The sequence below is a fragment of the Hemicordylus capensis genome, chromosome 13 (genome assembly GCF_027244095.1).
Source record: "Hemicordylus capensis ecotype Gifberg chromosome 13, rHemCap1.1.pri, whole genome shotgun sequence".
Classification (NCBI taxonomy): Eukaryota; Metazoa; Chordata; class Lepidosauria; order Squamata; family Cordylidae; genus Hemicordylus; species Hemicordylus capensis.
The window spans coordinates 7,349,952-7,375,623 of NC_069669.1; the positions used below are offsets into that span (position 1 = coordinate 7,349,952).

The following is a 25,672-nucleotide window of genomic DNA, read 5'->3' on the forward strand; positions in this document are numbered from 1 at the left end:
TCAGCTCCTTCTCTGCCCCCCAGCTCTAGCTACCTGGCTGGACAGCTCCCCCTCTGCCCCAGGGACCTTATCCTGAAACCTGCTCCTTGTACTGCTGGACAGCTCCTCTGTCTTACATGGAGGTGAGGAATAATCCCAGCATTGCAGCTCCACCACTGGTGGGAATGGAACACCTTCTAGTCCACTGATTCGCCTCTGCAAGTGCCTCTCCTAATTTGCCTTACAAGGAAAACACAGGGTTGGAACCTCTCTGCTTTTCTTGTTCTCTCTTAAAAGTTGGGCTGCCTGCTTCCAGATCGGCTTGCAAGGGCGTGAGGAGCAAGGCTGGCAGCGAAGAGAGAGCTATGACATAAGCCAGTTAGAGCTCCCTCTCTCTATGAGAAGAAGCGATTGCTCATGGAGGGATGCACAGGATTGAAATGATTGTGGGACTGACTGGGGAAAGCTACATTTGCCGCTGTCTCCCGCCAAGAAGGAACATTCATATGCTATCATTTTCAGATGTTCCTCCCTCTCTGCTACAGGCCTAGAGACGTAGAATGTGAGTCATCAGACCAGGAAGAAACAGCAAGAGTCTGGCAGCGTGTATTTCCAGAAAGCCATGTATGTGTGCATGGCCGGAAAATACTGCAACGGTGAATCCCCAAGGATAAGAGTGACAATCAGAGGCGTAACTAGGGAAAACGGCACCCGGGGCAAGCACTGAAATGGCGCCCCCCTGCGCCCCCCACCCCCCCAACGTACTACATTATACTTAGGTTTTTCCTCACAAGCACCTGCCGCCGCCGCCAAGCCAGGCCACTGACTGGCCGCCAGGCGCCAGCAAAGCAATGGGGGGGCGCGTGGGGGGTGAGGAAGGGACCGCTCGTGGGGGAGGGGGTGCCAACGTGCTCCCTTGACTGCTGCAGTGCTGCTGCACTGAGCAGGAAACATTTGTATTAACAAAAAATTAAAAAATATATTTTTTTTTGTCATGGCGGCGCCCCCCACGTGACCAGAAAAGATGGCGCCCGGGGCACGTGCCCCCCGCCCCCCCTATAGTTACGCCTCTGGTGACAATCACTGCCAACGTGTGTGGGAAAGCTCTTCAATTATTCAGATACTGATCTTCTCATTATTCCCAATGATGGGTAAAAATAATAACAATAAAGTCCACTGCATGTGTTTCTGTGATCGAAAGAGCCAGATTATTGAGCTTACAGCATTGTCTTACCCTGGGTCAGATCCGATAATTGGGCCAACTGGCTCTGACTGGCAGTAGTTCCCTAGGTCTCCGATAAGGATCTTTCTGCTACCTCATTCTGCATAGATACTTGGATATTAGAGTTAGTGCATGGAGCAGTCAAGGAAGAACTAGCATATAAAAATCAGGGTATGGAGCAGTGTGAAGAAAGATGTTGGGTAGGCTTTCCAAGTCTCCAGGACTGGAGGAGAGCTGGTACTGTTTAGGGAGGAGAGCTGGTCTTGTGATAGCAAGCATGACTTGTCCCCTTAGCTAAGCAGGGTCTGCCCTGGTTGCATTTAAACAGGAGACCACATGTGAGCACTGTGAGATATTCCCCTCAGTAGGGGATGGAGCCGTTCTGGGAAGAGCATCTAGGTCCCAAGTTCCCTCCCTGGCATCTCCAAGATAGGGCTGAGAGAGATTCCTGCCTGCAACCTTAGGAGAAGTCGCTGCCAGTCTGGGTAGACAATACTGCGCTAGATAGACCAATGGTCTGACTCAGTATATGGCAGCTTCCTATGTTCCTATGTACCTATGACTGGCCTGCAGTCTCTTTGTCACCCAATTTCCACATGACCCTTGAAACAACTTTGGAGATGTGAATAGCTTGGTATTGTGAAAAATATTGCACATTTGTTTGGGGTGTGAGGGAAATCCAGGAATAGTCAGGAATAGTCAATCTCTAGGTGACGCTCCAGTCAGTTAGTCTCCAGGTAACACTTGAAATAAATTCTGGCGATTTTAATAGTTTGTTATTCTAAATAATATTGGGCAGAAAAATCCAGAAACCGCTTAATTCATTTGTTTTAACATTTTAAATTTTAAATGGATGTAATGTTTTAACCTTTATATTTGTTGTTTTTATTATTTTGTTGTAAACCGCCCAGAGAGTTGCGTTTTGGGCAGTATACAGATCTTATTTATTTATTTATTGAAATAAATAAATTCTCCAGGTGACTTTTGAATGCATGCAATAGAGATTTCAACGGCCTGATGTTGTGGGGAAAAATATTGTGGGGGAAATATCCAGGAACAGCAGGGGTGCAGATGGGAAAGCTCAATTTTTTTTTTTTTAAGGAAAAGGCACATAATTGAGAGGAAGATATGGGTTATTAAGTTTGGCAGTAAAAACAACAACAACAACAACTACTACTACTACTACTACTAATAATAATAATAATAATACTTACATTCCACTTTTCAGTAACGTGAGGGGGAAACTCCTCAAATGCTTATGGGTGAGTCCTGAGGAATAGCTTCAGGGGTGACCGATGAAGTTTGTCTCCCAACTTAGATTTCTGAAAGAGAAAGAAATAATAGTACATTTCACATGAACACTTTCGGCCCTAAACATATTTTCTTCGGAAGTACCGTGAATGGAATTGATGTTGAGAGTTAATTTTGAAGAAAGTGTGCTTAAGATTTTGATCTAGTTATGAATTCGAGGTCCAAGACCCAAAAAGGTCCAGAAATGGTTGTTTGTGTGTGTGTGTGTGTGTGTGTGTGAGAGAGAGAGAGAGAGACCTCTTTTGTGGGGATGCTTGTCCCCATGACCCCCTCAGACACAAATTGGGGATATCTGTGGAAATATGTACAGCAAAAAGAAAAGCGGGTGTGTGTGTGTGAAGTTGCATCCAGGATAACCTGGTGTTTTTAATTTCGTCCTTCTTCCTCTCCTTTGCTTTTCTTCCCATTTCTTCCGCCACCATCCCAACTTTCCTGCTTATTTCATTATTTCTTCTCATGTGTGTGAATGATGGTTGGATGTATAGAAAGGCTAATAACAAGTATGTCTTTCAAAAGGAGGAATCTTTACAGATAATTTGAAATGACAGGAACTTTATTGGGTTGTTGTTTTTTTAAATGTTTGTGTGTGTGTGTGTTTGTTTAATAATAATTTTATCGATTAACAGGACTATGTGCTAAAATTAACAACATGTTTTCAGACTTGTTTGTGTGTGTGTTTGTTTGTTTGTTTTAACAAAAGCCAAACATTAATGGAGGGGACCTGGCATTTCTCTGAGGAAAATTCTTGTTCCCTGGAATTTATCTGAGGAAAATTCTTGTTCCCCAAATTCTGGTTCTCCTTCTTGGGCATACATTTTACTGGTTTAATTTTTTATGTGAATGAACATGCATATAACAAGTTGTTTATTGGTTGGCTAGTATGTGCTTAAATCACATACACACGTATATATGTTTAAAGTGTGTCTCTGTGTTTAACTTAAGCTGTAACTTAAGGCAGGTGCCCTGGAATTTGTCTGAAGAAAATTTCCATTGCCTTTCTGTGAGACTACATAAAAGTGGTTTAATACTCATTTGATTGGTTTTATTTTTATGTTATGTGGATGGACATGCATATAAATGCGTTAACACTGATTTTATTGGCTTTATTTTTACTTGAGGTAACTGAGCATACGTGCAAGTTGTTTAATGCTGATTTAATTATGTTAAATTCTGATTGTATTGGTTTACAGTGATAACATTAACACGTATCTTAAAAAAACAACAACATTGGAAGTGTAGGGATGTGTGCGTGCGGGCGCGCACAACCAACCTGCAGGGGCGGGGCAGTTATCGGAGGCCGCTGCAGTAGGAACGGCAGAGTGACAGCCGATGGGGCGGGGCTTTGGGCGGGGCTTGGAGCAAGGGCGCGGGGAGAGCGCGAACGAGCGCCAGAGATTGAAAGAGAGGGGGAGGAGCCCAGTGTCAGGCGGTACCAGGCGGTGTCGGGAGGCTAGGGGCGTGGTCAAGCCCCAGTGGGCGGAGACTCAGGTGTTTTCAGCGGGGCGTCTGAGCAGGCATGGCGGAGGCAGCGGCGGAGAAAGGTAAGTGTGAGCGGAGCCTGCTTGTCATGTGACCCGCGTTTAGTTCAGTCAGGTGACCGACTGGCCAAAAGAGTCTCCCTGGGCATTCCTCTTCTTCTCCCTCTTCCGCACTAAATTTCCAAAGCAAGAAACGTCTGTGCTCGAGTCAAGCTGGCCTTTTGGTAGCAAGAGGAGGAAGAAAGCTGGTCTTGTGGGTAGCAAGCATGACTTGTCCCCTTAGCTAAGCAGCGTCTGCCCTGGTTGCATATAAATGGGAGACTACATGTGTGAGCACCGTAAGATATTCCCCTTAGGGTATGGAGCAAGTTTCCTCCCTGGCAGCATCGCTGAGAGAGATTCCTGCCTGCAACTTCGGAGAAGCTGCTGCCAGTCTGTGAAGACAATAGTGAGCTAGATGGACTAATGATCTGACTTGGTATATGGCGACTTCCTATGTCCAAGCTCCTTTGCAAATTACCCTCCGTATATGGCAGCATCCTGTGTCCCTATGTTCAATGTTCCTTGCAAATTGTGCTCCTTGCCCCCCAAACCCCATTTCCCAGAAACCTGAAGGGCTTTTTGTAGGAGGCTCCTCTTTTGCACATGCTCAGGGGTCTGCCAATTCTCAAAGCAGAAAACAATATTAAAAAGCAGAGTGTGTGTGTGTGTGTATATATATACACATTCTCTCCCCCTCCCTGCCCCACTCAATCCAAAGAAGAACATTCATATGGGATTAGATTGGATCATTTTCAGTTTTTTTTACAAAATTAAATTTTTATTAATTTTAACAATAATCATTAACATATTAAACAAATATGGACTTCCGGCTCACACCTCCTTGTGAATAATCAACTATAGAATTAACCCTTGCTATAATAATAATTCAAAACATAGATTTAAACCTTACAAACATGATTTTGATCTACCCAACCTGCTAATATTACTAAATTTCAAACCCTGTTGTAAAATCAATATTAGGAAAATAGTTCTTTAAATTCAATAAGAATGGTTTCCAATCTTCTTTGAAACATTCTAAATGGATCATTTTCAGTTTTTGACTCCTGAGGAAGTGGACAAACTGTTTGGACTGTGTGCCGTACAACCTGCTTTCTTGACCCTTGCCCAACTTGGCTTATCTCATCTGATAATTATATTATCAGAGAGGGTCTGGTAAACATTCTAAATGCTTCTCTGAAGGAGGGCAGGATGCCTCCTTGTCTTAAGGAGGCCATTATCTGAACACTTTTGAAGAAACCTGCCCTGGATTCCTTGGAATTGGCTAACTACAGACCTGTTTCTAACCTTCCATGGTTGAGCAAGGTGACTGAGCAGGTGGTGGCCTCTCAGCTCCAGGAAGTTTTGGATGATGCAGATTTCTAGACCCATTTCAGACTGGCTTTCATGTGGGCTATGGGGTCGAGACTGCCTTGGCCTGAGGATGATCTCCAATTGGATATCAAGAGGGAGTGTGACTCTGCTGATCCTCTTGGATCTCTTTGTGGCTTTGGATACCATCGGCCATGGTATCCTTCTGGATCACCTGAGAGAGTTGGGATTGGGTGGCACTGTTTTACAGTGGATCTGCTCCTACCTCTCTGGTAGATTCCAGATGGTGTTGCTTGGAGACTAGGGATGTGCATGGAACTGTGACTGGGCGGTTTGGAAACGGTGGGGTTGGCGCTTTAAGGGCGGGGGGAGGGTGCACTTACCCTTTCTGCCGCTCCCCCTCCCCCCGCTGGCATCATTTTTTCTTTAAAAACTTCAGGGTGGCAGTGTGCCCTGGTTTGCATTTGGATGGTTGACTACATGTGAGCACTGTAAGAGATTCCTCTTAAGCAGGCCTGCTCAACTTGCCTCCCCCCCAGCTGTTTTTTTTTTGGACTACAGCTCCCAGAATCCCCAGCCACAGTGGCCAATAGCCAGGGATTATGAGAGTTGTAGGCCAACATCTGCAGGAGGCCCGAAGTTGAGCAGCCCTGCTCTTAAGGGATGGGGTCATAGCTCAGTGGAAGAGCATCTGGTCTGCATCCAGAAGGTCCCAGGGAGCTTCTCCAGGTAGGGCTGGGAGAGACTCCTTTCTGAAACCTTGGAGAGCTGCTGCCAGTCAGTGTAGAGTAGACAGTCTTGAGCTAGATGGACCAAGAGTCTGAATTGGGAGGCAGCAGTTTCTCATGTTCCTATGTAGTTCCTGTTATTCCCATTACTGGCTAACAAATGACAACATCCATAAACATTCACAGCAGAATATTAACGGTAAGATGAATGTTTGTTATCTTACATTCCTTGAGCAAGCTCAGTTTCAAGTGTGCAAGTCAATTGCAGGGTGCCTGGGCTTGGTACCAGTTCTGGACTCTGTTTTGAAAACAGAGTCCTCCTGGGGAAAATGGACATGGTGAGGAGGATGTCACCACCAGAATTGCACACTTCTCTTCACAGTAACCCCTTTCTTCCCTCTGCAGCCTATTACCGGTTCGTTGTGCTTTTCTTCAATTGCCTCTTGACCTTTGGCTCTTACTTCTGCTTTGACATCCCCAGTGTCTTGCAAGAGCAGTTTCAAGGGGTAAGTGTTTAGGTGGAGAGGGGCAACGGTATCCAAAAAGTCATATTGACTGTGGAGGCAAAAAAGGATTAGTGGTGTACAGCTGCAAAACAGTTCAGAACACAAATCTTCTCAAGCCAGAGTGGGAGGGGAGGGGCAGCAACTGGAATGGTTCTGCTGTATCTAGAATGGAAGCAAAGCGAATATTTCCTTAAAACCTACCGATTTGGCCTGGCCTTCCAGGGTTTTCCCTGGTTGCATATGAATGGGAGACTTGATATGTGAGCACTGGAAGAGATTCCCCTTAAGGGGATGTAGCCAATCTGGGAAGAGCAGAAAGTTTCAAGTTCCCTCCCTGGCAGCATCTCCAAGATAGGGCTGAGAGAGATTCCTGCCTGCAACCTTGGAGAAGCCGCTGCCAGTCTGGGTAAACAATACTGAGCCAGATGGACCAATAGTCTGACTCAGTATACAGCAGTTTCCTATGTTCCTAATTAAGCTGCTACCAGTCGCAGGGATTCTCAGCGCTGGGTCCCCATATGTGATTGGACTTCAACTCCCACAATCCCCAGCCCCAGTGGCCTTTGGTTGGGGATTGTGGGAGTTGAAATCCAATCACATCTGGGGAACCAACATTTGAGAATCCCTATGTGTAGACAATACTGAGCTAGATGGACGAGTGGTCTGACTCAGTCAGGCAGCTTTCTGTGTTCCTGTGCAACCTGGGAAATTTTGCATTCAGAATGCACTAATCTGCTGCAGAGTTATACCTGGTATAAGGTATTTGTTTTAGTGAGTGTTTGTCATTGTTTTGTTCCCCCCCCCCACCTTCATGAAGACAAACCAGCTCCTGCCTATGATTCTAAAGGTTCTGCTCAGTCTCTTGATCAGTGGCATAAAAGTGTTGGCCCTTTGTGGCAAACAGGCAGTTGAGCATCTTGGGATGGTTCTTAAATTAGGATGTTCTCCAGTCTGGCCCATTGTTGTTGCTGGAATTTATGCTCCCTTTACACTGTCTTGTTATCCAGAATCTAACCTGCCCCAATGGAACGCAGCATAATGGCACAGGACACAACGGAACAGCCGACTGTGTCGAAGGCCTTGGCATGACGCCAGAAGAGTACAATCTTTTGTACGCCATCTATGCCTGGACGTGAGTCTCTCCTTTTACGCAGGGGAGGGAAATGGGTGGTAGCCAGTGGATACTGAAAAGGAGGAAAAACCTGCAACCCTTGTGTTTTCTTTTGTCTTAGTAATGCACTCGTGGTGATCGTGGCTGGTTTCTTGATTGACAAGCTGGGAAATCGCTGTAAGTTCTGAGGAGTTCAGTGTTGACATATCTGCCATGGAGTGCAGAATCTTGAACTGGGCACACAGTCTTGCCTCCCACAAATCTCTTGCTTTTGTTTGTTTTTTTCAAAACAAGTGCCAGGTGCGAAGTGCAGATATTAAGAACACAAGAAAAGCCCTGCTAGATCAGGCCCAATGCCCATCTAGTCCAGCATCCTGTTTCCCACCAAGTGCTGCTGGGAAGACCACAGGCAGCAGCTGAGGGTATGCCCTCTCTGCTGCTGTTACTCCCCTGCAGCTGGTACTCAGAGGCATCCTGCCTCTGAAGCTGGAGGTGGCCTATAGCCCTCCGACTAGTAGCCGTTGATAGACCTCTCCTATATTGCAGTATCAGATACGGAGTTATATGGATACTGAGTCCAAATGAAAAGGAAATTGTAGTGGTTCTGCACAACTCCCACGCTCCTGGCCCAACCTGCTGCTTCTCTCTCTTTCTCTCTCTCTCTCATTCTCTGTCAGTCTAAACCAAGACTGCACAACTTTGACCCTCCAGCTGCTGTTAGATTGCAACTGCCATCATCCATGATTATTGGCCAGAGTGGCTGGGGATGATGGGAGCTGTAGTCTTAACATCTGCAGAAGGGCTGAAGTTATACAGCCCTGATGACAAAGCAGTATAGATTTTGCTGGAACTTAAATATGGCAGTTGGCATAAATATTTGTGCGGCTTGTTTTGGGCACAAAATTTGGGGATCTTCGGAGCAGTAGGCATTACTACCTGCCTGCTTGGCAAAGCAGCAACAATCAAAATAGAGGCGGTGATGCTCCCCCCTTCTCGTAACGGATGATGTTTATGTGCTCGGGAACTGTCAAATGAGATGGTAAACCGTGGTCTTAAAACTTGCCTGCAGTGTGGTCTGCTGTTATGACTCTGTGTCCCACGACTGAATGACTGGCTCCCATATGGTTTTTCTTTTTCTCTCCTTAGTTGGCGTCTTTGTCTTCTCATTCCTCACTGTCCTGGGGTCATCCATATTTGCTCTGGGCTCCCACTTCAAAGGAACTCCGTATCTTTTGCCACTGATGCTGACGGGCCGGTTGCTTTTTGGTTCCGGAAATGGGTCGCTCACCAGTAAGGAACAGAATGAGCCCTTGGCTAGTTAGGCCGTGGATTAAAAAGCTTGCCTCACCCCTAAACATCTGCCTTTTGGTGATGGAAAACCTGAGTTAGGTTGACACATGCCAGGGCACATGAAATACCCCAACTTGAGCTGCATGTGACATTTTCCTTGGTCTGTTGGCACTTACCACCTTGGTGTCATGGCTCCGTGAAGGGTATTGGAAACGCTGTTTTTCTGGGGCTAGCCGGACACTGCAGCAGCCCAAGATCCCCACCCTTGTGTGATTTCCTAGATGCCCCAGGCGCTACACTGAGCCACACAGGTACACTGCAACTTGCCCATTCAGTCCTCCTGGCCACAGACAAGCAGCAACTGGCATCTTGACAAGCACAGTGAAGACACAGTAGGAGGCTGCTCTTAAGGCCGCCAGAGAGCTTCCCTGCTGCTGCACATGTGCAGCGGGGAGGGAGCACTTTCCGGGAATCTTCTCTGCCTCCAGAAGTACCTTTTGGAAATATGCCCCTGAGGATCATGCAGCCCTCAAGGACATATTTTTGGGAAGGCACCGGACACTTCCAGAGGCAGGGGAGATAATTAAAAAAAATCACTCCCCATGCAATCATAACATATGGTTGGCGTTTTAACAAGAAATGGAAACACAGCAGCAAAGAAAGCAAGGTTGTACAGCCTGAGGCTTTCCAGCTGTTGTCAGACTACAGCTCTCATAATCCCCTGGTTATTGGCCATTGCAGCTGAGGATGAGCCACAATGGGGCTGTAGCTCAGTGGCAGAGCATCCGCTGTGTATGCAGAAGGTCTCAGGTTCACTCCCTGGCAGCATCTCCAGGTAGGGCTGGGTGAGATTCCTGCCTGGAACCTTGGAGAGCTGCTGCCAGTCAGTGTAGACAATACTGAGTTAGAGGGACCAGTAGTCTGACTTGGCAGCTTCCTGTGTTCCTAGGATGGGAGTTGTAGTTCCACAACAGCTATAGAGTGTCAGGTTGGCCATCTCTGAAACAGAAGGGAAAGGGCAGAAGCAGCAGCAGGACCCAGCTGCAAAATGCCTGGCAAATAACAAAGTTGTGACTTTGTTGCTTGACAATGCCAAGGTTGTCGCCATGTGAATCCTTGGGGGGTGGGACTGTTTTTTCACCAATGGCGCCTTAGTTGTGAGACGGGCTTTGCTGAGTGGTTTGGGGACCATCGTTCGACGCCTTTAGGTCCTTCATTAAGACTTTCCTTTGTAGGCAAGCGACAGGGGATTTGGCTTAATTTTATGTGGCTGATTGGGCTGCTGTGGTTAAATGCAGGGCACAGTTTCTTCTGCTGTTTTCTCTTTTGATTGGTTCTTGTATCTTTTAGTGATTGTGTTTTTATTGTTTTGTTCTGTTGTCTTACGTTTTGTGGAAAGAGCAATATGGATTTATTTTTTTTAAAATAGCTCTTTTGCAGAGACCATGTCTGTCTCTAGAACTTCCATGTACAATATTTTCCAGCTAATAACATTGATCTCTTCTCTGCCTTTTGAGTTGTTCAGAACCGCATTACTGCCTTCTGGTTCAAGGGAAAGGAGCTGGCTCTGGCCTTTGGGCTCACCCTTTCCTTCTCCCGGCTTGGGAGCGTCCTCAACTTCTTCTTCACCCAGCAGTTTGAAAGTCACTTTGGCATCCAGTGGACACTCTGGGGAGGTGAGTTTCCCTTTGCGGACTGGCTTCGGGTTGCTTTGCTTCTGCAGCATCAGTGTCTGCTGGAACCTTTCCAGAAGGTTAATTCACATTGCAGTGGATACGCTGTGCCATCTTTCGGAGAAGCACTGCTGTTCCTGAAGTCTCATGTTTTTCTCCAAACTAATGCTGTTGTTGGGGGGGGGGATGTAATCCCTTCCCATTTTGTGGAAATGCTGTGATTTGTCACCTTTGAGATAATACCCACGGCAGCACTGATTTATTAATTATTATTTTATTATTTCTTTAGCATATTTGTATACTGCCCGCTACCGAAGTCTCTAGGCGGTTTACAACATTAAAACAAACCAAGACATTTTAAAACATATCAAAGTTCAAGTTAAAATAGCTAAAAACCACTAAATAGCTAAAACGCTTAGTCGAAGATATGTGTCTTCAAATGTTTCCTAAAGGTCAACAGGGATGGAGCAGCTCTAATCTCAGCAGGATTCTGCATTCCACAGTCCTGGGGCAACTACAGAGAAGGCTTTCCTTGCCTCTGAATCGTCACTGGACTAGCTGGTGGCACCCTCAGATGAACTTCCCCTGGAGATCTTAATAGGTGGCGGGGTTCATAACAAAGAAGGCATTCCCTTAAATACCATGGGCCCAAGCCATTAAGGGCTTTATAGGTAATAACCAGCACCCTCTATTTTGCCTGGAAACCTATTGGTAGCCAGTGTAGTTCTCTTAAAACTGGAGTGAAATGGTTTCTTTGAGATGTCCTGGAGACCAACCTGGCAGCAGCATTCTGCACCAAATGCAGTTTCTGGACTATGTACAAAGGCAGCCCCACGTAGAGTGCATTGCAGTAGTCATGCCTATAGGTTCCCAGCATGTGCACTACTGTCTTAAGGTCACTCACTTCCAGGAAAAGGTGCTGTTGGCTAACCAGCCAAAGCAGATAGAAAGCATTCCTGGCCACTGTCTCCACCTGAGGTATCACAGAGAGGGTTGGGTCCAGAAGTACTCCCAAACTGTGGACCTGTTCCTTCTGGGGGAAGTGTAAGCCCATCCAGGACCGGTGAGAGACCCTCTTTCCACCACCTCCTGCTCTGTTTTGACCCTAGCACAGGTACTCCTCCTTCAAAGAGGTGGCTTGTATAGGAGCTGAATCAGACCAGGCCCATGGCTGTGTCTGGGGGAAAAAAACAACAACCCTTGACAGTTTCACTCCTGCAGAATTTAGCCTAGTGACCTTAGCTGGACTTCCTCCCTAGGTGAAATTGATGACGATGAGAATAATAATAATAAACAACTCACTATCTCTACCCCTAATGCCCCAGTAGTCAGTAGGGTTCATCTCCAACAGAAATTAGCACCTCATATTTCTGGTGTGATGTTGAATGAGATACTTACACATTGCAAGATGTATGGGCTCCCTACATACCTGAAGGTTTATGCTTTCCCCTGGAAATCATGCTGGAAACTCGAGCATATGCTTCTGTTGCTTCTGGAGTATCCTCTAATGGGGCATCTTGAACACTATCCCAGTGGAGATGTGCATAAGCTTCGACGTGTTCAAATCTTCAGACTTCTCTTGCTTCTCAACTGGAGATGCAAAAATAGCTCTATTGAAGAGCTAAGCTGCAGTTTGTATTTCATAGCCCTTAGTTCAAAATGCATCTCCATTTGGTGCATTGTATTATAACATATTCATTCATTCATTCATTCATTCGATTTCTATACTGCCCTTCCAAAAATGGCTCAGGGCGGTTTACACAGAGAAATAAATAAGATGGATTCCTGTCCCCAAAGGGCTCACAATCTAAAAAGAAACATAAGATAAGATAGACACTAGCAACAGTCACTGGAGGTACTATGCTGGGGGTGAATAGGGCTGCTCAATAAAAAGGATCACGATGTCAAAAGGTGCCTCTTTGCCAAGTTAGCAGGGGATGTTTTTGATACTCACTCATTGAACTTTTGTGGTCACCAAGGAACTATGCACCCGCCTCCCACCCATCTCCAAGGATGAACATCCAGTGGGCAATTCCAAAGATAATGGAATCAGGCACATTGCCACTTTCCCCATGACTATAGCTATAAGCAAATTTTCAAGCTGGCAAGAGAACAGCTCCTACTATAAGTCCATATTTTTACAAAACCTTTAAATATGGATAGTGTCTGAAACACTATCCATAATAGTGTTTATGTGGGTGAGAAAGTCAGAAATGATGTCCAACAATTCTGACTCCGTTACCGATGTATTTTGCATGTTTCAGATGCTATCTATAATATTTAAGAGTTTTGTAAAAGGATGACTTTATGGAAGATGTCTTGCCACTGGGTATATATAATATCAGCAATATATAACAGGGAATGGCTTGATGTGTCACCCAGACAGTCCTCCTGCTTAAGGGACTGAGCGCTTCTCCTAAAGGAAATCAGCTAAATGCTTGTCTGACATGTTCCTAAGGATTTCCAGTGATGGAGTTTCCACCAACGGGTTCTTCTCTGTCCCAGGGACTGTGCTGTGTGTGTTGGGCTTCCTTTCGGCCATCATAGTCAGCGTGCTGGACAAAGTGGGCATGAAGCAGCTTGGCTTGGATGGCGTGATCCAGCAAGAGTCCAAGAAAGTGGTAAGTAGAGCGAAAGGGGCAGCCTACAGCTCAGCTTGGCTCTTTGGGGTGGAGAGCTGGTCTTGCAGTAGCGTGAATGGAATCCCTGTTAGAGGGGAACCCTGGTGACTACATGGGAGCACTGTCCGCTGTTAAGATATTCCCCTTAGGGGATGGGGCTGTAGTTCAGTGGCAGAGCCTCTTCTTGCATGCAGAAGGTCCCAGCTTCACCCACTGGCATCTCCCGGTACAGCCGGGAGAGGCTGAAACCCTGGAGAGCCACCAGTCCATCTAGCTCAGGCCAGACTGAGCTAGATGGACCGATCATTTGATTCAGTATAAGCAGGGGTGTAGGGAGCTTGCTGGTGGCCACGGGATGAGCTTGACTGGTGCCCGCCCCCCGCCCCAACCCTGTGCTAATGTCTGTGCATGATAGCGCACACCGGCCACACACCCCGCATATGACATCATACTGGGGGGCGTGGTCACCAGCAGAATGACAAGTGAGATGCTCTCTGCCTGGTGCCTTGTTTGTGTGCTGTTGGAGGCGAGGCCAATGTGCTCTTTCTCGGCCCCACCTAACTCCAGTGGCACGCAAATTGGTGGCCACGTGGCTGAGTAGAAGACAACTTCCTCTATGGGAGGAGAGCTGGTCTGGTGGTCGTAAACATGACTGGTCCCCTTAGCTAAGCAGGGTCCGCCCTGGTTGCATTTGAATGGGAGACTAGAAGTGTGAGCACTGGAAGTTATCCCCCTCAGGGGATGGAGCTGCTCTGGGAAGAGTATCTAGGTTCCAAGTTCCCTCCCTGGCAGCATCTCCAAGATAGGGCTGAGAGAGACTCCTGCCTGCAACCTTGGAGAAGCCACTGCCAGTCTGTGAAGACAATACTGAGCTTGATAAGACCAACAGTCTGACTCGGTATATGGCAGCTTCCTATGTTCCAGAAATGGGGCCTTGCATGCAGAAGGTCCCAGATTTACTCCCTGGCAGCATCTCCAGGTAGGGCTGAGAGAGACTCCTGCCTGGAACCGTGGAGAAGCCGCTGCCCGACTGGGCAGACAACAACGATCTAAATAGACCGGTGGTCTCACTTGGTATATGGCAGCTGCCTATAGCTTTGTTTAGCTCACTTACTAGTAGCATTTGCAGTCTGTAGCCAGCAAAGGGCGCCAGTGCCTTTAGCGAAAGCCTCTGAGCTCTAGCTGTCCGCCTCCTTTGTCGGCAGTAGCAGGGTGTTTGCGATTGATCTGAGCACCCTAGGACTCTGATTACTTTTTGTTCGCGATGCCCGTTTCCCGGTTGCATCTTGCTTGTAGCCATTTGGCCTGTCTGGAGCAAGCCGCACGAATTTAGCCTGGGAGACCAATTTTGGATTTGGTGTGACCTGGTTCTCACGGTGGGGGTGTGTGTCATGTAAGTTTCACAGCCTCTTTGTGTGGCTGCTTCATACGCCTCTGGTTAGGTGATGAACTGGAAGCACAGAGGCCATTCATGCTTCCCCTGCTTAGACCACAGAGAGCTGGTGATACCAGCTGTTTGTTGATATGGGTGTGGCTTGCCAGAGACGGAGCACAGCAATCCTTCCGTGCTGCCTAGAACCTTGCTTTGGTCAGCGTATGTAGGGTTTAAAAAACTGGAGGGTGTGTTTGTTCTGGCGCTTGGCTTTGAAGATCTAAACGTCTCTGGTTTGCACTGTCTTTGGGCATGCCTAGCGCAGAGTCCTGGAGTGCATTAAAGGACAGGAAACCCTTCCTTACTCTGGCAAAGTCTTCAAGGTCCCAAGTTGTCAGGAAAGGTTTTAATTTAAGGGCGGAGAAGTGGCTGGGTGCAGCCTGGTAGCCCCCGCCTTTCTAGCCTGACAGGTATTCTCCCAAATCCCCCCCTCAATCTTAGAAAACAGAAGTGTACCCATGAACGAATGTGCACTTCTGCACAAATATAACATTTTTTGTCACATGAAAAAATGTATTCCAGTCTTTGTATTGTGGGTTTCCTGGCTGATGATGATCTACTCTTGTTAGTACAGCATTTCAAAGGTTGGTTTTTGAATTTCCTTGAGTTCTGAGAGGCCTCCCCCAATACATGCAGTGAGAAAGAAGATGTCTGCAATGAATAGTGGGGGTTTTGAGCGGGGTGGGGGGCAACATGAGAGTGTCTGAAATGGCAAAGCTTTGCAAGCTTATTTTCCCGAGGCTGCAACTGGATCCAAAGTCAGGAGTCTGTTATGCACAGGGTTTGTCCCAGTGTGCAGCTGATGGCAGATGGCCAGCTATGGGTGCCTCCTTGATGCTGATGGTTGCCCTGCCATGGGAGTAGTGTTGGCACAGGATTCTCCAGACAGGGCTGGGAGAGACTCCTGCTGCCTGCAGCCTTGGAGAAGCTGCTGCCAGACAGTAAACATAGGAACATAGGAAGCTGCCATATAGTGAGTGAGTCAGGCCATTGGTCTATCTAGCTCAGTATGGTCTTCACAGACTGGCAGCGGCTTCTCCAAGGTTGCAGGCAGGAATCTTTCTCAGCCCTATCTTGGAGATGCTGCCAGGGAGGAAACTTGGAACCTAGATGCTCTTCCCAGAGTGGCTCCATTCCCTAAGGGGGAATATCTTGCAGTGCTCACACTTCTAGTCTCCCTTTCATATGCAACCAGGGTGGACCCTGCTTAGCTAAGGGGACAAGTCATCAAAATACTGAGCTAGATGGCCTCTCTGGTTTACATTTGGATAGGAGACTATATGTGAGCCCTGTCAGAGATACCCCTTAGGGGATGGGGCTGTAGCTCAGTGGAAGAGCACCTGCAGGCTTGCATGCAGAAGGTCCCAAGTCCCCTCCCTGGCAGCATCTCCAAGAGAGGGCTGAGAGAGAGACTCCTGCCTGCCACCTTGGAGAAGCCGCTGCCAGTCTGTGAAGACAATTCTGAGCTAGATGGACCAAGGGTCTGACTCAGTATAAGGCAGCTTCCTGTGCTCCCATGTCTGGTGACCCACCCTTCCTTCTTTCCAAGACATCCAGAAAGCTAAAGCCAGCCTTGACAAACTTTCTTTGCGTCTTGGAGCCAATAGACACTTGACAAAATTACCAGATTTACCGACGAGGACATTGTGGAGGGGAAAGTAAATCTGCTCCTCTTTATCCCCTGTACAAGTAACCTACTTAAGGTGGAAACAGGGCTGCCGGAGACAAAGATTTTATTGAATGACTGCCTCTGGATAGCCTAGTGTCTCGGTGCTGCAGTTAAGTGTCGAGGTGTCCTGGCTCTCTGGTACCCGGGATGTATCAAGCCCCAAGTTAAAGTGTAGCCCGAGTCCCTTTGACCCGCAGAGCGTTGCAGATGGTCCTTGGCGCACCCACAAGCAATGTGCCTTATCCTTTCCGCTCTCTCTTTGCAGCGCATCCAGGATGTCCGGCGCCTGCCGCTCCGCTACTGGCTCCTGATTCTCACCATCATGTTCTTCTACAACGGGGTCTTTCCCTTTGTGGCAGATGCCAGGTAAACCGATCGGGGTGGCCGTGCTGGTAACTGGGCCAGGGCTGTTCGTGTCTGAAGGAAGGAGTGTTATCAGGAAATGGGCCAAAATGGCCCCAAGACCCTCATGCCTGCGACCTTGGAGAAGCCACTGCCAGCCTGTGTAGACAGTCCTGAGCTCAATGGGCTAAGGGTCTGACTCCGCATACGGCAGCTTCCTCTGTTCTGCTTTGAAATGCTGTGTGCAGTGACTCGAGAACTGTTGCAGCTTCCCCAAAGCAGGGGGTGGCGGCAGCGGCAAAGCGACTCCTGAGTAATGGGCTGGGGAGCCTGGGGAGCTTGCTGAACTCCAGCTTTAACATGGCGACCTTGGCACGTCTCCTTCTGCTCCCTCTTTTCTTTTTACATCATTGAAACGGGAATATTGATTTGGAGGGGAAGGCTGGATATTACACAAGGGCAAAGCCTGCTGGCTCAGGAGTTGTATTTATTTATTCATTCGTTCGTTCAGTTTTTTAATACCGCCCTTCCAAAATGGCTCCGGGCAGTTTACAATGAAAACAAAAAACAGTTAAAACAAAAAACAAAAACACAGCATACCACAACTATTAAACTATTAAAACATCATAAAACAACCGTTAAAACTATCAGAACAATTTAAAAACCCTGAAAAACCAGGTTACAACATTAAAACCATTTACAACATTTTGAAAACCCTGGAAGGCGAGAGCAGGCAGATAGGTTTTAAGGGCTCTCCTGAAGGCCAATAAAGAATTCAAATTATGGATTTCTGCAGGGAGTGCATTCCACAGTCCAGAAGCAACTGAGTTGCCACCAGACGCACCAGTGGTAACTCTGCCTGGGGTATACCAGCCCAGAGTTTGCCTTAAGTGGCACAGCATGGAAATGCTTGACTAACAAGCAGAAGGTTGCCGGTTCGAACCCCTGCTGGTACTATACCGGGCACCAGTGATATAGGAAGATACTGAAAGGCATTGTCTCATACTGTGCGGGAAGAGGCAATGGTCAACCCCTCCTGTATTCTACCCAAGACAACCACAGGGCTCTGTGGCCACCAGGAGTCGAAATCGATTTGAAAGCACACTTTACCTTTACCTTGTACCAGCCCAGTGGGCTACAAATGGGTCTTGGGCTTCATACCTGTGCAGAGCCAGTCTGGGTGGTGAGCCGGTCTTGCGGTAGTGAGCAGGAGTGGTCCCTTCTGCTAAGGAGGGTCTGCCCTGGTTTGCATTTGGATGGGAGACTACATATGAGTGCTGTAAGGTTTCTCCCTTAGGGGACAGGGCCATTGCTCAGGGGAAGAGCCTTTGCTTGGGGGAGCATCTTTAGGGGCAGCACACTTGAGGGCTATGCAGAGGTCAGCAGAGTGGGAAGTGACTCTCGCAATGAAAGGTGTGTGTTTGTTTTTTGCCAAAGTGACTCCTGCTTGGAAAAGAGTGAAGGTCATTGAATTAAAGGTAGAGCTCAAAGAGGAAAATGTATAATCAAGTAGGCACGCCCGTTCTTTCTTGCACGCTCTCTCTCTTGCATTTTTAATTCTAAAATTCTAAATGGGGTGGCTGTCGGTGGAAGATCTGGGAGGTCCATAGCTGTGAGATGTTTTAAGGCCCCTTGCAATAGTGGGACACGGTTCAGGGCTCCTTGTGTGGCTTTGAGAACTGCAGTTTCTTCCCCCTGCTACTTAGATACTGCTTTTCACCCAAAGTTCTCAAAGTGGCTTACATAGAAGAATAAATGAAATATAAGATGGTTTTCCTGTCCCCAAAGGGCTCAGTCTAAAAAGGAACACAAGGCTGACACCAGCAACCACTACTGGAGGGATACTGGGCTGGGCCTGAATCGCCCCTGAAGCCCTGACAAGGACATCTAATGTAATTTGGAAGCTGCTCTGCAGGAACTGCTGGCATGTGGCGAAAAAGAAAAGCGAAGCAAAACGTTAGTGACTCCAAAGTGCCAAAGGGCTGCATGTTCCTGCTCTCTGGTGCGTTATCGCAGCACAAAGCAAACATGCTCTGGCAAGGGCCTGAGAAAACCTGCACTACAAGCCAGAAGAACAGGATGTGTTTTGATGAGGAGGGGGAACCTTTCAGTCTCATTACTTTTGCCAGAATAACCAAATGTGAATCCTGATGTGTTTATCTAGCCCTCCTTTTTTCCTTCTAGCAAGTTTATCCAAGATAAGTATTCTGGCTACAGCCAACAGGCAGCTGCTTATATTGCCGGGGCAGTCTACGACAGCTCCCTTGTTCTCTCTGCGGCGGTTGGCATATTAATCGTAAGTATGTCTTGCCTGGGGGAAATCCGCGGATGGGTTAGGAACCTAGGAAGCTGCCATATACTGAGTCAGACGCTTGGTCCATCTAGCTCAGTATTGTCCACACAGACTGGCAGCAGCTTCTCCAAGATTGCAGGCAGGAGTCTCTCTCGGCCCTCTCGAAGATGCTGCCAGGGAGGGAACTTGGAATCTTCTCCTCTTCCCAGAGCAGCTCCATCCCCTCAGAGGAATATCTCACAGTGCTCACACATGTAGTCTCCCATTCGTATGTAACCAGGGTGGACCCTGCTTAGCTAAGGGGAGAAGTCCTGCTTGCTACCACAAGACTCTCCTTTCCCTAGAAATAAGATAGAGATAAGAGTTTGGGCTTCCATGGGCAGAGCCACACAAAAATAATGCTGAATTAGAAGAGGTTTGCAAGCAGAAATGAGGGGAGGTGGTTTCAGAGTCCGGAATGGGTGTGCTTTTGGACATCCTGTTCCATCACCTCCAAAATGTAACACAGGCAGTGAAACCTGGTTCTCTCTGCAGATACACGGGGCTGCCTTTTACAGAGCCAGCAGCCCTTCTCAGAGAGACCTCCTCCTCCTCCAGCCCAGCTATTTAAGAGCTGGACGATGGACTTAGCATATGCAAAATATGTGACCAGCTGCCCAGCAATGGGCCCCCTGTTAATTCCAAAACAAACGGAGGGAGTGTATTGCCTTGTGCAGGTTTTAAGTTTGGCTCCTTCCCACTGCGAGTTGAAAGGGGTCCACGTGGAACCTGAGCACGTGGCACGTTCTGGACAAAATAGTAAACCGCTGAGTTTAAGGCAGGGCTGCACAACTTCGGCCCGCCAGCTGTTTTTGGACTACGATTCCCATCATCCCCAGCAACAGGCCAGCAGTCAGGGATGATGGGAGTTGTAGTCCAGCATCTAAAGGCAGGCCAGAACAGCTCAGTCCTGGGATAGTACCAAGTTGTGTGTCAGCTCTAGGGCACCACAGTGGCTACTGAGGAATGTCAAAGTCAACATCTTTGTGTTTATGAGAGTCAGTGTGGTGTTGTGGCTAAGAGGTTGGGCTACAAACTGGGAAGCCACTGGTTCAGATCTTGCTTCTGCCACAGACTCACTAGGTGGCCTTAGACCAGACACTCCTCCTCCGCATCTGCAGCACGGGGATAATAATGCCCCCTTGCCTTATTGGGGAGATAAGGACCTTTGCGTGCAGAAGGTCCCAGGTTCGATCTCTAGGTAGGGCTGGGAAAGACCCCTGCCTGAAACTTTGGAGACCTCCTGCCAGTCAGTGTAGACCAGGGGTACTCAACTTTGGCCCTCCTGCAGATGTTGGCCTACATCTCCCATAACCCCTGGCTATTGGCCACTGTGGCTGGGGATTATGGGAGTTGTAGTCCAAAAACAGCTGTGGGGGGCAAAGTTGAGCAGGCCTGGTGGTGTAGACAGTGCTGAGCTAGGTGGACCAAGGGTCTGACTGGGTATAAAGCAGTTCTCTATGTTCTACTGGTCTTGTAGCAAGCATGAATTGTTCCCTTTGTCGCTCTTCCCCAGGACTATGTTGGCCTGAGAGGTGTGTTTGCTGTTGGCTGTGCGGTCCTGACTTTGCCCGTCTTCGCTCTCTTGGCCTTCACGTTTGTTCCTCCCCTTGTTTCTACCATCTGGCTGGGCATCACCTACTCCTTTGCAGCAGTAAGTGAATGGAACCAACTCCCTACTGGCTTCCTCTCTTCTAGAATATATTGGGCAACTTCTGTCACTTACCCCACATTACATCATCTGAGGAAGTTTCTATGGCCCATTTTAGAGATGGGTAGGGGAAAGGACTGAAAGTAAACCTCCCCTCTCTTAAATGGGATTTGACCTCCTGCAGCCCAGTATCCAAGTCTTAAACGTTCTCCAGAAGTGAGCTGATAGCTGACAGAAAAGAGCAGATCTGTATTTTTCTCCAGTACTGAATCAGTGCTGGAAGTTTCAGAGAAAGCTGTTGAGGCCTCATAAGTTGTAAGATTCCACAGCTGCTTTCGACTTGAAGTCAATGTATGAAGAAGACGAGTGTATTGTAAACCAAAGATTCAGCTGGATTTGTGGATGGCTTGGTCATGTTGAGCCAGATCATAATCCAGAATGTATATATTTCAGTGCAACCAAGACAACTTCTTAAGGGGTGTTGCTCTGCTCTCAATATCTGTCAGATCTGTGCATAAGTTCCCTTGTGATATGGGCACAGATACATGAATAGTCTTACTCGCTTCTGTCCGTTAGCTGTTGCTTGGTCTGAATTGAACACATACAACCTCAAACCCCTTGAAATGCAGTTATTTGTCTCAATTTTCTGTGTTCCAACTACAGGCTAGCATGTGGCCATCTATACCACTTGTGGTCCCCCAGGCAACCCTGGGAACAGCCATGGGGCTTGCGACTTCTGTTCAAATGATTGGAATTGGCCTCTCAAACGTGATTGTGGGACGGATTCTGGGAACAAAGTCCAGGTGAGAAGAGCTAACTTTCCACCTTCCCGGGGGATGTAACCCAGTAGTCTTATCTTCCTCTTTTTCCAATTCTGCTAGTGAACTAAAGATTCCGCTGTGGCGTTGGCAACAGATGATGGTCTTCATGCTGGCCAACACCATTGCCTGCATTGTTGCCTCGGTGAGCCTCAATATAGTGGACAAGAAGCAGGTAAGAATCAGCCACACACAGGCCTAATTCTGTGCCATATTCCAATCATGCAGCACAATCCTGTATTTGGTTACTGAACGGGGCTTGCTCCCTTCTAAGTGTACTTAGGAATACAGTACAAGAAGATCTTCCTTTTAAAAAGGAAACTTCTCGCCCTCATGATTTGTAAAGGAAAACATCAGAATTTAGAACCACTGTTGGCTACAGTTCCAAAAACAAAATGGGACCTGAGGGCTGGGTGTCTACAGCAATGTCCTTCTCATCTCTCAAGTCAACCGAACACATACTTGATGCTTTATGGCCTCCATTGCTTTTTGTTATACTGGCAGCCACAAACCTTAGCATAACTACTATGAAAATTTATACACCGCTTTTCACCAAAGGTTCTCAAAGCAATTTACACAGACAAAAATAAGATGGTTCCCTGACCCCAAATGGCTCACTATCTAAAAAGAAACACAAACAAGATAGAAATCAGCAATAGTTACAGATGGGATGCTGTGCTGGGGGTGAATCTGGGCCAGTTGCTCTCCCCCCTGCAAAATAGAAGAGGATTGCCACTTTTTTTTACTTAGCAGGGATTAATACTGCATAGTGATTTTAATACTGCATAGTGCTTCAAAAATGCAATTGGCAGGTTTTATATTTTTTGACTCCCAGTAAACTAGACTGTCTGTCCAGTTGCATCATAGCTAAACTGCTGCTTCATGAAGACTTGAGAACCATGGGGCAGGGTGTAAGCTGTACAATAAAGGCTCCAACCAGCCCTAAACTCACCCCTCTCCTTATTGTCTGGTCCCTATATCCTGCAAAATGTGCATATGAGGTTCCACAAGCTGCTTCCACCCACTGTGCTAGACAGTCTAAAACATTCAGGACCCCGCTTCCTGCTGACAGTGAAATTCCAAGTCATTTGCAAGAGCTCAGCCCCATCGCTCCTCAGTTTTGGTCTCCTTTTCCATTTCTCTGCATTCCCAGGGTGGAACGCTGAACCGCACGACAAAGCGCTCCTCCGCAGAGCCGGAGGCGAGGCAGCCGGTGGACACAGCACCACTCCTCAACGAGGAGGTGGAGGATGAGAGAGCCATTAACTAACCAGCCTTCTGCGACCGAATCCAGAGTGCCAGTGGATCTCAAACATACCCCGACTTTATTTCCTCTAAGTGTTTTACAAGGGCATTCAAACACACCAAGAAAGGGATTCACACATGAACACATGTCATGTTTAGGATAAAAAGGAAGATCTGGAAGCTTGCCTTGACTTCCAGTTCCTAGAAAATGTAGCTGTTACTTTTTGAAAAGTATGGGGTTTTTTAAGTCTTTGGGCATGGGAGACTCAAGAGGGCAGTTTCTGCTGAGAGTGAAGTAGGCTGCACAATAACTGTTCTCTAACACCTACATACCTTATCAGTATTTTTGTAGCATTTGGAATAAAGTGCTTTAATCGTGACTTCTATAAGAAAGGGAACTGCTTCCCACAGGGGCCAGCCAGAGGCCTACAAGCAGGGCATAAATGACATAACTCTAAACCCACTCTCATTGCTCCCCAGCAACTAGTAGTTTGTGGCATACTGCCTCTGAAGATGATATTTCTATATGGTCATCATAACTAGTAGCTATTGATAGACTTCTTTTAAAGCAGGCCTATCAACGTAGGGCCCCCCTCAGCTGTTTTTGGACTGCAACTCCCACAATCCCCAGCCACCATGACCCATAGGCAGGGATTATGGGAGTTGTAGGCCAGCGTCTGCAAGAGGGCAGAAGTTGAGCAGCCCTGCTTTAAAGGCCCCTAAGCTGGCATCAGCGTATCTGGTGGTAGTGAAAGGTGGATTTCTTTTTCAGATACAGAAAGTTGCCAGCTCTCACGGCAGAGATTATACAGCAGAGGGAAGCAGACAGGCTATCCTAGAACACACTAAAAGATAGGAGCAGGTATGACAAATATTGGTATGGTCTTGTGGTAGCAAGCATGACTTGTCTCCTTAGTTAAGCAGGATCTGCCCTGGTTGTATATGAATGGGAGACTTGATATGTGAGCACTGCAAGATATTCCCCTCAGGGGAGGTTCCAAGTTCCCTCCCTGGCAGCATCTCTAAGATAGGGCTGAGAGAGATTCCTGCCTGCAACCTTGGAGAAGCCACTGCCAGTCTGTGTAGATAATACTGAGCTAGATGGACCAATGGTCTGACCCAGTACATGGCAGCTTCCTATGTTCCTATGGATAGAAGACAGACCCTTTGAAAAATACGTGTTAGATACCAGTTATTCCTGTATTTACCCCAAAGGAAGAGGACTCTAAATTTAGGATGAGCCCCCTCCCATTTCTACTATCAAAGAACTTGGGGGGAAAACTACTCTTGGATTCAGGTAACCACAGTAATATACCACCTTATAGAAAAGGTGGTATTCTACAGTTGGATCCAGCAATTTAGACCAGCCCTTGGTTGAGATACGTTCTAGCTCTAACTTGACCCCTCCCTGAAGGGGACAAGTTAGTCTCTTGGCTAGTTGAGGAAAGGCAGCTGGAAATGGTAAGGACCTCCAGCATAAGCTGATTGGCCAGTTGCCGATGACTTGAAGGGAATAGTTGCAGCATAGAACCAAGAGCGATAGCCCCTTTCCTTCGAGGCGAGAGGCTGACTTGAGGATGGGGTCACTAGCTTGCTTGCAGAGGCACTAAAGATCTGCTCTCATGCCATTTGCCTGGAAAGCTCAACACTTTCCTTGAAGTGCAAAGCCCCACTTCACTCTTAATCACTAACTCACATTGACACTTTTAAGAGCAACACTACTCACTAACTATAGGGCGGGCGAAAGGTATCTACTAATGCTGTGGAGAAGACAAATTAGGACAGCTTTGAAGACAACTTGACCATTGTCTTGAAGTGCAACTATTAATTTCAACTAATGTGAGAACAGAACAGATGGTGCCAGGGTGAATCCAATCACGTTAACTCCTCCCACAGTGACTGATACAAAGTCACTCTTACAGGATGTCTGTTCCCATGACATACTTTCACAGATAGGAGAGGAGAAATTAGGAGAGACTAATTCCCTCCCTCCCCCATCTTCCCTTCTCTCTAGGATTCAGATTGCAACTCTTTAGAAAAGGGACTGTTTATACTGTAACCTTTTGGGATAGGACTTCAGGTAGACTCCGGTCAGTGGAATGTTTACAAGCCAGTGTAATGGAAGTTTTAATATCATAGCTTGCTTTACAATGGCTGACACCACAAATAAATGGCATTTTATGGAACTTGCCTATTTCTTCCTTAAGCAGCAACGGCTTCTCTTTATTAGAATAGAAACCTGGGCCTGAGATACTCAAGAGAATGCTTTCATGAGCCCCACTGCCTACTAAGATCATTTGGGGAGGTCTGCCTGTGGTTGTCACCAGCTCATTTGGTGGTGACTCAGGGCCAGGATTTCTCTACAGCCACCCCAAGGCTTTGGCATGTACACCTTGTGGAGCGAAGAGCATTAACATCCCTGACTGCTTTTTAAAAAATTATTTGGGTAATGGTTTTAAAATGTCTGTTTTGTTTTAATTTGTGACTTAAATTTGGGTTGTACATAAACTGCCCTGAGACTTATGTTTTGGGCTGTATACAAGTATGTTGAATAAATAAATTTATATACTGCTCAACTGACCAATGTCCTTGAAGCAGCTTATAAAACGTTTCTGACTCAATTCATAGGATAAAAAGTGAAAATCATCATCATGTAGAACGTAAGAACAGCCCTGATGGATCAGACACAAGGCCTATTCCGGAAAGAGTATATGGTCAATATCCTCCCCTGTGAAGACAGATGAAAAGATCTCATTCAGCTTCTCTGCAATCTCCTTATGCTCCTTAATAATTCCTTTCACACCCCCATCATGTAAGGGGCCAACCGCCTCCCTGGCAGCTTTTCTACTTCTGATATATTTAAAGAAGTTTTTGTCATTCCCCATGACACTTC

The 25,672-nt window shown here is 47.1% G+C and overlaps 1 protein-coding gene across 2 annotated transcripts; it reads left to right on the top strand.

Annotated features, from left to right (window-relative positions):
• The first annotated feature begins 1,842 nt into the window (after window positions 1-1,842).
• LOC128336412 (major facilitator superfamily domain-containing protein 1-like) lies at window positions 1,843-25,359 on the top strand. 2 transcript variants are annotated; one of them, XM_053276000.1, is made up of 13 exons: window positions 1,843-1,938; window positions 6,495-6,595; window positions 7,603-7,727; window positions 7,828-7,883; window positions 8,853-8,996; window positions 10,514-10,672; window positions 13,175-13,290; window positions 16,657-16,757; window positions 18,918-19,029; window positions 20,582-20,719; window positions 21,380-21,519; window positions 21,598-21,709; window positions 22,688-25,359. In XM_053276000.1, the coding sequence occupies exons 3-13, from the start codon at window positions 7,681-7,683 to the stop codon at window positions 22,802-22,804; spliced, it is 1,242 nt and encodes a 413-aa protein (XP_053131975.1). In that variant the 5' UTR covers window positions 1,843-1,938; window positions 6,495-6,595; window positions 7,603-7,680; the 3' UTR covers window positions 22,805-25,359. The 2 variants fall into 2 exon arrangements, with proteins under 2 accessions (XP_053131975.1, XP_053131974.1); XM_053275999.1 differs by lacking the exon at window positions 1,843-1,938 and adding an exon at window positions 3,901-4,053.
• Window positions 25,360-25,672: the final 313 nt, after the last annotated feature.